This window comes from Polyodon spathula, chromosome 11 (assembly GCF_017654505.1).
Source record: "Polyodon spathula isolate WHYD16114869_AA chromosome 11, ASM1765450v1, whole genome shotgun sequence".
In the NCBI taxonomy this organism is placed as follows: Eukaryota; Metazoa; Chordata; class Actinopteri; order Acipenseriformes; family Polyodontidae; genus Polyodon; species Polyodon spathula.
Genome location: NC_054544.1, coordinates 8,584,521 through 8,598,184, shown reverse-complemented (window position 1 = coordinate 8,598,184; position 13,664 = coordinate 8,584,521). Strand labels below are relative to the sequence as shown.

Sequence of the window (13,664 nt, the reverse complement as noted above, 5' to 3'; positions counted from 1 at the left end):
AATATAAACTTCCGGGATGCCTGTCCTGAAATATGGCAAGTTTTATTTCATTTTTTCAACAACTATTAGCTTGCGATCAACAAAGTTGGGGACCCCTGTTTTACTACATTTCTTACTCCTTGGTACTCTGGTCCAGCAAATAATAGCGTACAAAAGGTCTTCCCATCAGTGACCATTCCCAATGACGGTTGCCTCCTTAAAATGGTAGTGCATCAAGACCTAAATAAACTTGCTTACCACATGAAGGAGCTTCGTCTGACTTGTCCCCACAGTCATCATCCCGATCACACAGCCAAGTCTGAGGGATACAGCGACCATTACTACATGAGTACTGGTTGGGTTGGCACGTTTGAGCTGCAATGTAAATTAGATACATATATAAAATGCAATTTATTTTAATTACAAAGAAAGAGAAAAGCACTTTACTGACTATAAGAAAAAGGGAACTACCAGATTTTAGCTGTGAAACTCAAAGCAAAGCAAATTCTAGTCAGCTACATATCATATTTAATTAAGCCGTGCTTTCTTTTAAAATGTTTTTCTCCCCAAAGTCTGACGGCATCTTTGCACAAACTTTATTTTACTTTTCTGTCATGATGTCCATATGTCTTAACTACCCACTGGCTTGATTGTTATGCTCCTGGTACTTTTATCCAAAACATTCTTAAAAAGTAATCAGGCTTTATACACAGTCCAAATGTTTTGCAAATACAATTTATATTGCCTTTCTGTTCAAATAAGTTAATACAAAATAATAAAAAAAAGTTGCAGGCCAACATTATATGTCATTTTATCAACCTTCAGCTCTGGTAAAAAGTTTTGCACCACCAAGAAATTTAGGATTGAGAGGATTTAAAAAAAAAAAAAAAAAAAAAAAATATATATATATATATATATATATATATACACACACACACACACACACACACACACACACACACACACACACACACACACGAGAACATAATTTAGATCTTTTGTTCAACATCATGCAATCAAAGTAAATCCAGCATTACATCACAATTCAATATGTTAACGTAACATTATTCAACAAATTTCATTCGACTTTATGAAGCAATTTTTGTTAATTCCATAGGGTAATGCAAAAGGTTTGGCCATAGCTGTACATCAAGTTTAGAAATAATGGCATTAACTTTAAGTTTCCTAAGAATATGATTTTTTCATGATTTTAATTAAAACACCTGGGATCATTACAAATCTATTAGATGCTGCCCTTGGGCAAATGGTGTGCTAGCAAAGGAATGAAGGGTTGAATGGCCTCTTCTACTTCCTAATATTACCTGTTTTACTAACTTTTGTTCTAAGTGTTATTCATTTTTAAGGCTTGAACATAATAAATGAATGATCTGGAGGATGTAGACGCATCTTTGCTGCTTGATTGACAGGAGACATAGACTAAAAGGTCGGGATTGGCACACCCCACAGGCACACAGGATTATCAGCAATGGTAGCTCATGCGGGAGATACAGCCCGGCGTACAAAAGGCAAAATAAACAGTGTTCAAAAAACTCAAAAAAAAGGTGCCGTAAAAGCATGGTCGCTCTGTTTCCTGAACCCAGTAGTTAAACCGTACAGATGGACCGATGCTTCAGCAGCAGCAGTGCTCTGACCCCTATGGCTTACAGAAGCCTTGATCTATATAATCAGGACCCTTGTATTCCTGGTGCTACGATGCACCACACCCACCTGCTTTTTAGGAGCTTACAGCTGGTAAACACACACACACTGCTACACAGAGAGCGTCAGGCTCCCCACTAAAACTAATCCTGTTCTTATTTATACAATCACAACACTTGTATTTACAATATACAATCACAGAAACCCCATCCTTATGTGCATGGCCCCATTCCTGCTACACACATATATACAGAAATATCATTCAGAATATGCTTAGAAATAGAGCGTGTTGACAATAAGTGACTACAGTTTAACAAGAGGCAAAGTTCTGACACAGATAAAACAAAAGGAAAAGTCACCTTCCTGAATCCTGCATTTATCAGTCTTACTGATACACAAAACCTTTCTAACAATGTTTCAATACATTAATTGACAGGGTTTCAAAGACATAGGGGAAATGTACTATTATCTACAGTGCACACACGGACAGTCTAACTTACCTGCAATGTATTTTTTGTTGATCATTTTCATATAGGCTACGTACACACACCGCAGTTGGCTCAACAACTGTATTTACAAACGGCACTCGCTGTGTGTTTTTTGTACACACACTCCTTTCATTACTGAAGTGAGTGAACTCCCTATTTAAACAAACCACTGAACTGGACCATCACTACATGCCGATCGTGAGGTTTTGTGTGACAACACGGAGGCTGTGTTTTTGTTTATGCTTTTGGAAGAAAGTACTGTAAACAATCGATCAACAGCTAGTCAAGCACAGCTATCCTCTTTTCTGCATAACCAGCTGAGACGCCTTTTTGCTTTTTCAGTACTGCTAAATACAGCAGTGACAATCTGCAGTACCATGACCAGAAGGCTGGTGGGAACAACTTGAGTGGTTTCCAAATAACTGGATTAAAAATGTACACCTATCTAAGGAGACGTATATGCGTCTTTCTCATTTACTGAAACATTTCCTGGAGTGCCAAAACACACAAAGATGTTTGGTATTGGTGGAAAAACAAGCTGCGGTCAGAATGTGGCATCTAGGGGATACAAGTTGTCCAATATTGTTTTCTTTAAGTTGCAAAACCAAAAATACTTTTTTTTTTCTTACAACAAAATATTATACAACTGTACTTTGATTAAATAAAAAAGTGTATTATACAGTGCCTACAGAAAGTCTACACCCACTTGAACTTTTTTCACATTTTGTTATGTCAGTGCCTTTAAATGAGGATTTTTTTCCACTTATTTACACACCATACTCCACATTGTTAAGAGGAAAAAAAAAATTTATTGAGAAAAATTATATCTTAAAAATACAAAACTGAAAGATCATAATTGATAGGTCTCCACCCCCCCTGAGTTAATACTTGGTGGAAGCACCTTTAGCAGCAATCTACAGCAGCGGCAGTCTGTTGGGATAGGTCTCTACCAACTTTGCGCACCTAGATTTGGCAGTATTTGACCATTCTTCTTTATAAAACTGTTCAAGCTCTGTGAAGTTCCTTGGGGAGCGTTGATGGACAGCAATCGTCAAGTCATGCCAAAAATTTTCGATTGGATTTAGGTCAGGACTCTGACTGTGCCAGTCAAGGACATTTAACTTTTTGTTCCTTAGCCACTCTAATGTAGCTTTAGCTGTGTGCTTGTGGTCATTGTCATGCTGAAAGATGAACTTCCGTCCCAGTTTCAGCTTTCTTGCAGAGGGAAGCAGGTATTCCTTAAGGACTTCTCTGTACTTTGCTCCATTCATTTTCCCTTCTATCCTGACAAGTGCCCCAGTCCCTGCCGATGAGAAACATCCCCATAACATGATGCTGCCAACCACCATGCTTCACAGTAAGGATGGTGTTCTTTGGGTAATGTGCTGTGTTGAGTTTGCGCCAAACATAACACTTTGTATTTAGGCCAAAAACTTCCATTTTAGTTTTGTCAGACCACAAAACTTTTTGCCACTTGGCTACAGAATCTCCTGAGTGTTTTTTTTCAATACTTCAAAACGGGGTTCAAGGTGGGCTTTCTTGAGTAATGGCTTCCTTCATCCCACCCTACTATACAGGCCAGATTTGTGGAGTGATTGGGATATTGTTGACACTTTGACCAGTCTTGGCCATAAAAGCCTGTAGCTCTTGCAAAGTTGCCACTGGCCTCTTGGTAGCCTCTCTGATCAGGCTCCTTCTTGCTTGGTCATCCAATTTGGAGGGACGGGCGGCCTAATCTAGGCAGGGTCTTGGTGGTGCCATACACCTTCCACTTCTTAATAATTGTCTTGACCATGCTCCAAGGGATATTCAAGGCCTTAGATATTTTTTTATACCCATCCCCTGATCTGTGCCTTTCAACTTCTTCTGAAAAAGCGACTTGGTGCTCATGGTTGAGTCTTTGCTTTGAAGTGCTCTACCCAGCAGAGGGAACCTACAGGAACTGCTGAATTTATCCTGAAGTCATGTGAATCACTACAATTTAATACAGGTTGAAGCCACTTACCTTGGTGTGTTATTTTGAAGGCGATTGGTTACACCTGAGCTAATTTAGAATTGCTATTACAATTTTAATACATTTTCTACAAATTTCTAGACTTACTTGGAAGTTGTGGGGTAGAATGTGTAGATAAATTAAAAAAAAAAATAATAAAAAAAACTACTATGCCTATTCTGATTTGGCAATATGGTTTCATTAATGCTATATTTCAAGGATTGGTAACTTGGTGTTAATGTATTTATTCTGCCATGTCTCCTCCTTCACTGGGAATGGTTCAACGCTATGCCTCAGATAACCCATGGCACCAATAAAGTTTAACAGTTTTTAATTGGCTCCATGTGAATTAGATGGAAGGGCAATGACACAATGCATAGTTTCTTGTCACCGCTAAGCCTTTTTGGCAGCAGTGGCTTGAGAATACTCTAGAATCGAGCTGGAGACATGTTCAATTTCCAGGCTCAGTCCCCACATCCTTGGGGGATTTTTCAAGGAATTCTATGTTATGTATTCATAAACCAGCTTGTAATAGAATAATAATCAGATAATTAACATAGTCATAAATCAACTAGTAATACATACAACAAATCTGAGTCATTTAACACCCTGAGACTTGCAAACCAATACAAAAAAGAACAATTATTAACAAAACTTTGTTATACTTATATATATATATATATATTTTTATATATATACTCATTCTATCATATATATTATATATATAATATATATATACATTTACATTGTTGTGAGCGCTCATTAAAACTCTCTACTGAAGACCTCTTTTACCTACTGGTGTCTGTTATTCCTTATTTTAACAGCACACACTGTACTATAGAAGAACCAAGATAGTTATAATTACATTTCTGAGCACAAAATATTGGACTGAGGTGGCCCCTTAGCAACAAGATATCCAATCACAGTTTTAATTTAAATCTAGATTTGGGACAAAACCATATGAACATGTACATGTAACATTCAAATTAATTGCTATACTGCCTGCCAAAAAAAAGCTGAGAACTGGCACACACTGCATAACAGATGGGAATCTTCAAATTATGCAGGTGAAATGAAATGTGAAATGTGAAAAAAGCAACAAATACACCCGAAATGCCAAATTAAAATCGTTAACTATAAAATAGGAATCCTAGGAATCTGTTTGCTGCAGAATAATATGAGAAAGCACAGATTTTCTATGCTGTTGGAGAATTTATTTTTGCACTTGGGATGGGGCAAAAAACATGCAAGGCTTTTTTTTGGTTGTTTGACAACCAAATCAATACACTTATCATATATAATCATCAACACAAACAATTTTGTTTTAAATTTAGAAAACATGTTAAAAAAAACTGCTTCTGGGTTATAGAGATCAAGGTTGGACAAGACGCACTGTCAGTGTCACATTCGTGTTGAAACGTAGATGCAGTTCACTTCTGTATCCAGTGCATTCGTACCACCCAACAAGCTGTTTAAAGATGCCAAAAATGATAAAAATCACCCCTAAAGATCAGGTCAATTAATTTGGCAATAGCCATCCAGGTGACAAAGACTAATTCGAGATATACTAACATGAATACTATTTTTTGGTTGTTATTGTTACTACACAGAAGTATTTGTAATATTTAAAGTAAAATGGTATGTCTGTTTAAAGTATTGATTAATGGCACTGGTGAGCTTGTAACTACCTTAGAATTTGAAAATGAGCCAATAAATACTTCCTGTGTTAACAGTTATTCAATAGTACTAACTCTTATTTAATAGTGTATAATTGACGACTCAATTTTAGCCTTTTATTTTAATTGTGGGATAAAGCCAATTATTATTATTTTTATTATTTTGTATTTATTTATTTTTTTAATCTGAGAATTTCTTTATTGCAGAACACTAGGATGCCTGGTTATAAAGAACACCAGAAAACCTCACATTTCCACAAAAAAAAAATCACCCTTTTTGAGGCACTAGAGTGGCTTTTAAAAGATAATACATTATATAGTTTCCAACTCCCTCTAAATCTTCCCCTTTTCCTGTTAAAATCAGCAGAAATGTATTTTTAAAAGCCTGGCGTTTAAACACAGGAGTGAAATAACCAACAATTGTCAAATGACTAATCTAAATGGTTACCCAACAGTGAATTAACCTTCATGTTGACATTTGTCACTGGGTATCCAACAAAAGTTAAATAAGGTGAATTTTCCTTTATAAAAGCTAAATATATTCAAGTAATCAGTTTAAGTACAATTACTGTATGTTGCAACCTGGGTCACACAATGCAGTTTTACCTGAACATGTAAAGTTGGACTCATCTTCATTATTTCCACAGTCATTTGTTCCATCACACAACCATCTCTTAGGAATACAACGATTATTCAGACACTTAAACTGATCAGCAGGGCAGCTATGATTATCTGAAAAGGTGTTGAATCCAAAATAGTAGCCATTTAATGTTTATAAAGACAAAGTTAGAATTCAGTCAATACATTACTAAAGATGCTGACAAATGTATGTACACCAATTAAACGGTTCATTGAAATGTATTCATTAGACGACATGGATACTATAGATGCCTTTTTTGTTGAATAAATAAATAACAGTTTTATGCAGGTCAATTACAGTATACTTCACACTGTGTGTACAATGCTTAGAAAGGGAATCTGTTAAAATATAATTTAATGTCTAGATGAAGACAGATGGGAAAACAACATACAGCAGGTCTCAAGTCCTTCATCACTGCCATCCAAACAGTCATCATCTCCATCGCATTTCCAGCTTGCTTGAATACATCGCTTGTTCTTACACTGAAATTCATGACTTTTACATAGCTGAGGCAAGACTTCCCCTGGAGTAACTTCAAAGGAGAATTATATTTAAACCAATTTCTTTGGACTCAATAAAGACCAAAACACATTTTTTCATTAGTCATTTGTAAACCTATGTAACACAATTTTTGTTCCTGGGTAGTAAGTGTTATTTTAATTGCTTATGCCTCAAAAGTATAGAAAATGGCTATTATTCCCCACAAACTTTGCTTTTGTGACCAGGACAGTGATATTTCAAAATATTTTCGTTCACATAGTCAGAAAAAAACAACAATGATTATACTGTATTTACAGTATAATCGTAAATCTCAAAAAACTGCTCACTTCTAAATCTTTTGTAGTCATTTTTGTATTACTTTAGTATAAACATACATGTTAATTTGGATTCATATGTTGTTTTTTTCTGACTATGTGAAGAAAAAGACACACATTTGCCCGTTTACCCATTGGAAGTAGTGATATTTTGAAATATCACTGTCCTGGTCACAAAAGCAAAGTTTGTGGGGAATAATAGCCATTTTTTATACTTTTGAGTCATAAGCAATTAGGAAATAACACTTACTACCCAGGAACAAAAAAAAAAAAAAAAAAAAAAAATTGTTACACGGTCTAATCAAAACTGGATTTCAAAAGTACTAGATCATGACAATATTTCAGTTCTACCCAGGAAAAGCAGACTTCAAACGATATTGCCTGGTGCTCAAAAAAAAAATAATAATAATAAAAAATATAAATATAATAAATATTATTCCACATTTGATGTATTTCCTAAAATGTTTTTTCCCTAGTTAGAAAGTTACCCTCAGGTGCCTTAAGCTTTTCATTTATACTTGAATTGTTGCCAGTTTGTTACAAAAGAAAATACTGAAGCAAGCTTACTTGAACAGGTCACATTGTTTTGCTCCATGTGCTGGTTATCAGCACAGGCACAAACCCTGCCTCCAGGAATGGCCAAACACAGAGTACTACAGCCCCCATAGTTAACACGACAAGCATTGTCACCTGTAAGATAAAACAAGCATAGAATGGAGTTAATCATGTAGGCTGCTTTTGTTTTATTTGACATTTGAAGCTTTTGCTCATGATAATCTTCATTAACAATTTGTGTTGCTCAATATTTTTTGGCAAAGGACAGAAGCATTAACCTTTTGACTGCCACGCAAATATAAATGTTGGTGTTTCCTCTGTGCCACAATACAAATGGAAATATTACATTGTTTAAATAAAATCTTTGTTAAAACATATTACAAGCACATACACTAGCATCGCATAAAAACAAACAAAAAAAAAGTTAGTGTAATATTATAAAGTGTGAACTTCATTTTAAATGAAAATATGTCAGTGTTTTATAGTGTAAATGAAGACTTGGCATCTTTACATTATACAATGCATACAATCTTCTTACAATATATTGTATATGGAAGGCTGTGAGAGATTTATCAATTGCGAATAATGGGAAACAGCGAGCAAAAGTAATAGGATGGTAGGTAAAACAAATATAAATAAATAGTAGAACACACACACACACACACACACACACAGATAGACAGATACAATTAATATATATATATATATATATATATATATATATATATATATATATATATATATATATATATATATATATATATATATAGTTGTATTATAATTGTTCATTTTTATATTGGTTTGCCAGTCTCAGGGTGTTAAATGACTCAGATTTGTTGAATGTATTACTGGTTGATTTATGACTATGTTAATTATCTACATAAATGAATAGTGGAACAGACACACACACAGATAGATCCAAACTGCCACATTTGTGTATGTGTAATATGTGTTTAAACACCAGTAATCCTGTTTGCCATTATGTGTGCACTCCCAGAATGTGGGTCCCCTCTCTTTAGCAGTGTGACAGGTGGTTATGTGTGTCAATGATTTCCATCATTGCCGATCTTATTACTGCTTCACATCTGGATTGTTATAAACATTTGCATTTTTTAATGCTTTCCAATGGGATTACAGGATAACCCCCCCTAATGCATTTAATAAATTTCAAACCACATTTTTCATGTGTGCTATTTCTGTATTCAAAGAGAAATTGTACAGCAAGATAAATTAATGTGATTACGCTTCTCTGTCTATCCACCCAATTTAAGAAACTCACAGCATGATATAATAAATGGTTGAGATACTGCCTGCATTTATCTTCTAATACAAATTATTTATTTAAAAATAATCTGATGCAACCGTATATTTTGTACTGGGTTACGTCAAACAAGAAAACAACTACAGTGCATAACAACTTTTTTATATTGAAATGTGGTAAAGTATATGTGTAATATAAAATATACCAATGTCTGGTGTGCTTGCTTTTATACAGCAAGATCTAGTCATAGCTAACATGCAGTCAGAGAAACAATACATGAAATTATTTTAATTTACAAAAAAAAGTAACAAGACATAGTATTATGACTAGAAATTGTTTTTAACTGTGGCCATGACACCTAAATAAGTAGCATGTATGCAATACTGTACACATTACTAAATGTTTCAGAAGTGATCACTGTACCCTTATAGAAAAGTATTCACCATGGCAAAAGTGCAGTACAGGATAGGTAAACAAAGCAAAAGCAAGCTAAAGCACAGGAACATTATTTGCCTACAGGGGGTTAGAGGAAAATCTTTGACCCTAAAAAATCAGATTTGTAAACAATTCTATACAAAGAAATGTCAAACCTGTTTGAAAATAAATAGTTCAGACTTAAATAGCTACTGCGACAAATCGCCGTTCCCGCAGGCATGGACTTCTCACAGGCGGAGGTGGGACGTGAATCCAGTAACTCTGAAGCATAGCACCGATACCGCTGTACAAGAGCCAGCTCCCTTGCAGGAGCAGATATGAGGCTTATGTGTTCATTTTTAGATTGTGTCGCCTACCAGCCCTGAGCCCTAGCTCCGTGCACGCTATAATACAATAAAACTGGTTCCATAATAGAGGGGGTGAGAGCATATACTATTAAATGTATTTGCAGACTACTGGGTGTTTATCCATTAGATGCCATTGTAAGAGATTTTATGAATGGTACATCAACATGTCCAGGTAAAGAGATCAATTTTCAATGGTCAGTCTTAGGTTAGAGTCATGTCAGTTAATCAGACATGGACAGCAAATATATTAACAGACAAGCATGTACATAAATAGATTTGAAAATGTTTATACTGAAGAGGCACAGTACAATAGATAGACGTCAAGGGCTTTTTTTATTATTATGTTGATTGCTTTGCTCTAGAAAACATTAAACCCCACCTGAAAGTGTTTCGCATCTCAACACTGTGTATTACAGTAGCTGCAGTAAATTATAGGAAGAAAGATGAAACAGCTACCAAGAAACAGGAAATGCTTACTGCATGCATTCTTAAGGTTAAAATTAGCATGTAGTGCATTTCAAACTGATAATACCTTCTGAACCTTTCTGCCGTTTTAATGAAAGGACAATGCATTTCTCTTCAATCAGTTCCCAAGTAAGCAAACTGTTTAAATGTTTTTTTATTTATTTAATTATTGAATTATTACATTTAGCTTAGTGTGTCCAACATAACTGACAAAAGGATGGCTATTCTTTTGTTTAGCAGCATATATTTACCCACCACAAACAGAACCCTTCAATGTAAATGTTATTTTCTTACCTTGCTGATTTTGAGCATCATAGACCCGTATAACAAAGAGTGGGGGTCTTTCACTTCTTAAAAGAGTCACGTTTTTGGTCAACAGGTCCAGTTGGAAAATGGCACCACTCATGTAATCGGTCCAGAAAATATAATTACGGTAATGTGATACTCCAAACGGATGGTTCAGTTCTTTTCCATTGTACACCACCTAAAATGAATTAGAATAACTAAAATGGTTATACAACTTCTGTTATGGAAGGATGAGAAAAGAAGAAACAGTTAAAGATTCTTCAGACCAATGAGCCATGCCCCAATGCTAGCACAACTTTTGCCCCTTGGCAATATTTAACTGTTTCTTCAGTGACCAATGCAGCTACACATTCACTTGATGTTACCACTGACAAACATTATAATACACTGTTCCACACAATCAGGATAAACAGATCTACATGTTTTCCCAAGAGACTATTTTCTTTGTCTAATAAATATTTAAATGATTGCATGTCATAAGAATCACATTTGTACAATCCCTGTTAGGCATATTATGTATTGCATATTGTAATTAACTTAAAATATAGTTAAAGAAAAAAATGTAGTTTAGTTTTTAATATTGTTTCTACAGGAAATTACACATTGTTGCAATATCTGTACTTTTATTTTCCAATTTAGAAAACAAAACCCTAAAACAATACAGCAATACAATAGCCTAATTTGTGCTATTCTCAATAGATGACATAAGAATACCAAGTGTATATTTAATATCACCTGCTTGCAACCTTTGCATAGATATTAGGATCCTGAAAGATTAATATTCTGCTAACAGCATAATTACCATTCTTTGGGTGCCATTTAGAAAAATCTGCTCAATGTGATCATAGTAGGCATCACACCAGTACAGTTTGCTACTCGCGTAATCAAGGGTTAAACCATTGGGCCACAACATCTTTGAAGTCACAAAGTTCTGCCGATTGGAACCATCCATCCATGCTTTTTCGATTCTGCCAATACTGTCATTGACTTCATCTTCCTCCCAGTCAGTCCAGTACATCCAACTGAAGAAAAATAGCATGTTGCACAGATTATCGTGTGTGTGTGTGTGTGTGTGTATATATATATATATATATATATATATATATATATATATATATATATATATATATATATATATATATATACACACAGTGGCTTGCAAAAGTATTCAGACCCCTGATCAATTCTCTCATATTACTGAATTAAAAATGGTACTTTGAAATTCCATTCTGTTCGATATTTTATTTTAAAACACTTAAACTCAAAATCAATTATTGTAAGATGACACTGGTTTTATGTTGGGAAATACTTTTAAGAAAAATAAAAAACTGAAATATCTTGCTTGCATAAGTATTCAACCCCCACACATTAATATTTGTTAGAGCCACCTTTTGATTGTTGGCCTCTCTGTGGCTTCTCTCACAAGTCTCCTTCTTGTTTGAGCGCTGAGTTTTGAGGGACGGCCTTTTCTTGGCAGTGCCTGAGTGGTGTGATGCAGCTTCCACTTCCTGATTATTGATCCAACTGTGCTCACTGGGATATCCAAACACTTGGATATTATTTTGAACCCTTTCCCTAATCTACGCATTTGTATTACTTTATCTCTAACTTCTGTAAAATGCTCTTTCCTTCAGATTCATAGCCTTACCAATGATCCTTCAATAGTGGGGTTTTTATCCTGAAAATGTGACAGCAACTTTAATGGTTCACAGGTGGAGGCCAATGGTAAGGTAATTGTGTCCTCGTTAGGGCAATTTCTTTCATTGGTGCAAACTGGGAGCTTCCACAGAACAGGGGTTGAATACTTATGCAAGCAAGATATTTCAGTTTTTTTTTTATTTTTCTTAAAAATATTTCCCAACATAAAACGATTCTGAGTTTCAGTGTTTAAAAATAAAATATCAAACAGAAGGAAATTTCAATGTACCATTTGTAATTCGGTAATATGAGAGAATTGAGTCAGGGGTCTGAATACTTTTGCAAGGCACTGTGTGTGTGTGTGTGTGTGTGTGTGTGTGTGTGTGTGTGTGTGTGTGTGTGTGTGTGTGTGTATATATATATATATATATATATATATATATATATATATATATATATATATATATATATATATATATAATAGTCAGTTACAGGAAAACAATTCCATCTAAGTTTTCTGTGACGTAATAAATTTCGATACAGAAGGTCGAGTAATTTATAAATTACTCACAGAAACCCGAGATGGAATTGTTTTTCTGTAACTCACTGAAGCCCATCTATTATGAAGGTGCATATGACTGTATTCTATCTCACTGAATTCATAGTTTTTTTTTGTTTTTTTTTCACACTCAGTGAGGGAGATAATGAGATTGGCCTCATGCCATCATACACAGTTCATTATTGCTAACACAAATTGTATCATGAGATACAAATGATACAATAACTCTATTACATTGCAATACAACAAACAATCCACAAAAGATATGTGTGGGGCAAATAGGTGAGTACAGTAATATAATGGGAGCCTAGGCCAACTGTACAAGGCTAAATATTGTTACACATGGTAGTAAATATTTGGCAGTAAAACATGGCAGAAAAAAACATTTTCACGTTGTATTAAGGTTACAAGTCCACATTTGGTCACCTGGAAAATGGGAACAGTATTTTCTCTATTCTCTCTGTTTTGCATTTCTGGCTAATGGTGGAATGCATGCTGCTATTAAATGAGCTAATCCGCTGTTGCCATCCTTCTCCCATCCAACCAGTAAGCAAGGGTCAGGATTGCTTACTGGGGTTGCTTTTTATCCTAAATGCTGGAAAGATGACAAGCTTGCTTGACTTTTAAAATTCAATCTTTGCTAACAGGGTTTTAGTTTTAAAGTTTTTAAGGTAGTAGTTTTCCTTCAATGTAGAGCTAAAATTGTATTTGTGAGATACTGAAGGACATATTGACTTACAGACTATGGGCCCTAATAGCAAAACGCTGTAAAAGGGCTGTTTTAATAAATCTATCTGTCAAACCATGTATACTGTATAATGTACTCTTTCAATCACAGAAATACAGCA

General features: G+C 34.8%; 1 protein-coding gene across 1 annotated transcript in view; it reads right to left on the bottom strand.

Moving 5' to 3' along the window:
• The window catches only part of lrp1bb (low density lipoprotein receptor-related protein 1Bb), a 348,887-nt gene that overhangs the window by 176,167 nt on the left and 159,056 nt on the right, over positions 1 to 13,664 (bottom strand). The window contains exons 12-17 of the mRNA XM_041264893.1: positions 11,422 to 11,641; positions 10,608 to 10,797; positions 7,818 to 7,940; positions 6,827 to 6,967; positions 6,402 to 6,527; positions 238 to 354 (exon numbers count right to left, since the gene is read on the bottom strand). Of these exons, the coding sequence (XP_041120827.1) occupies positions 238 to 354; positions 6,402 to 6,527; positions 6,827 to 6,967; positions 7,818 to 7,940; positions 10,608 to 10,797; positions 11,422 to 11,641 (917 nt within the window). The remainder of the gene's footprint in view (positions 1 to 237; positions 355 to 6,401; positions 6,528 to 6,826; positions 6,968 to 7,817; positions 7,941 to 10,607; positions 10,798 to 11,421; positions 11,642 to 13,664) is intronic.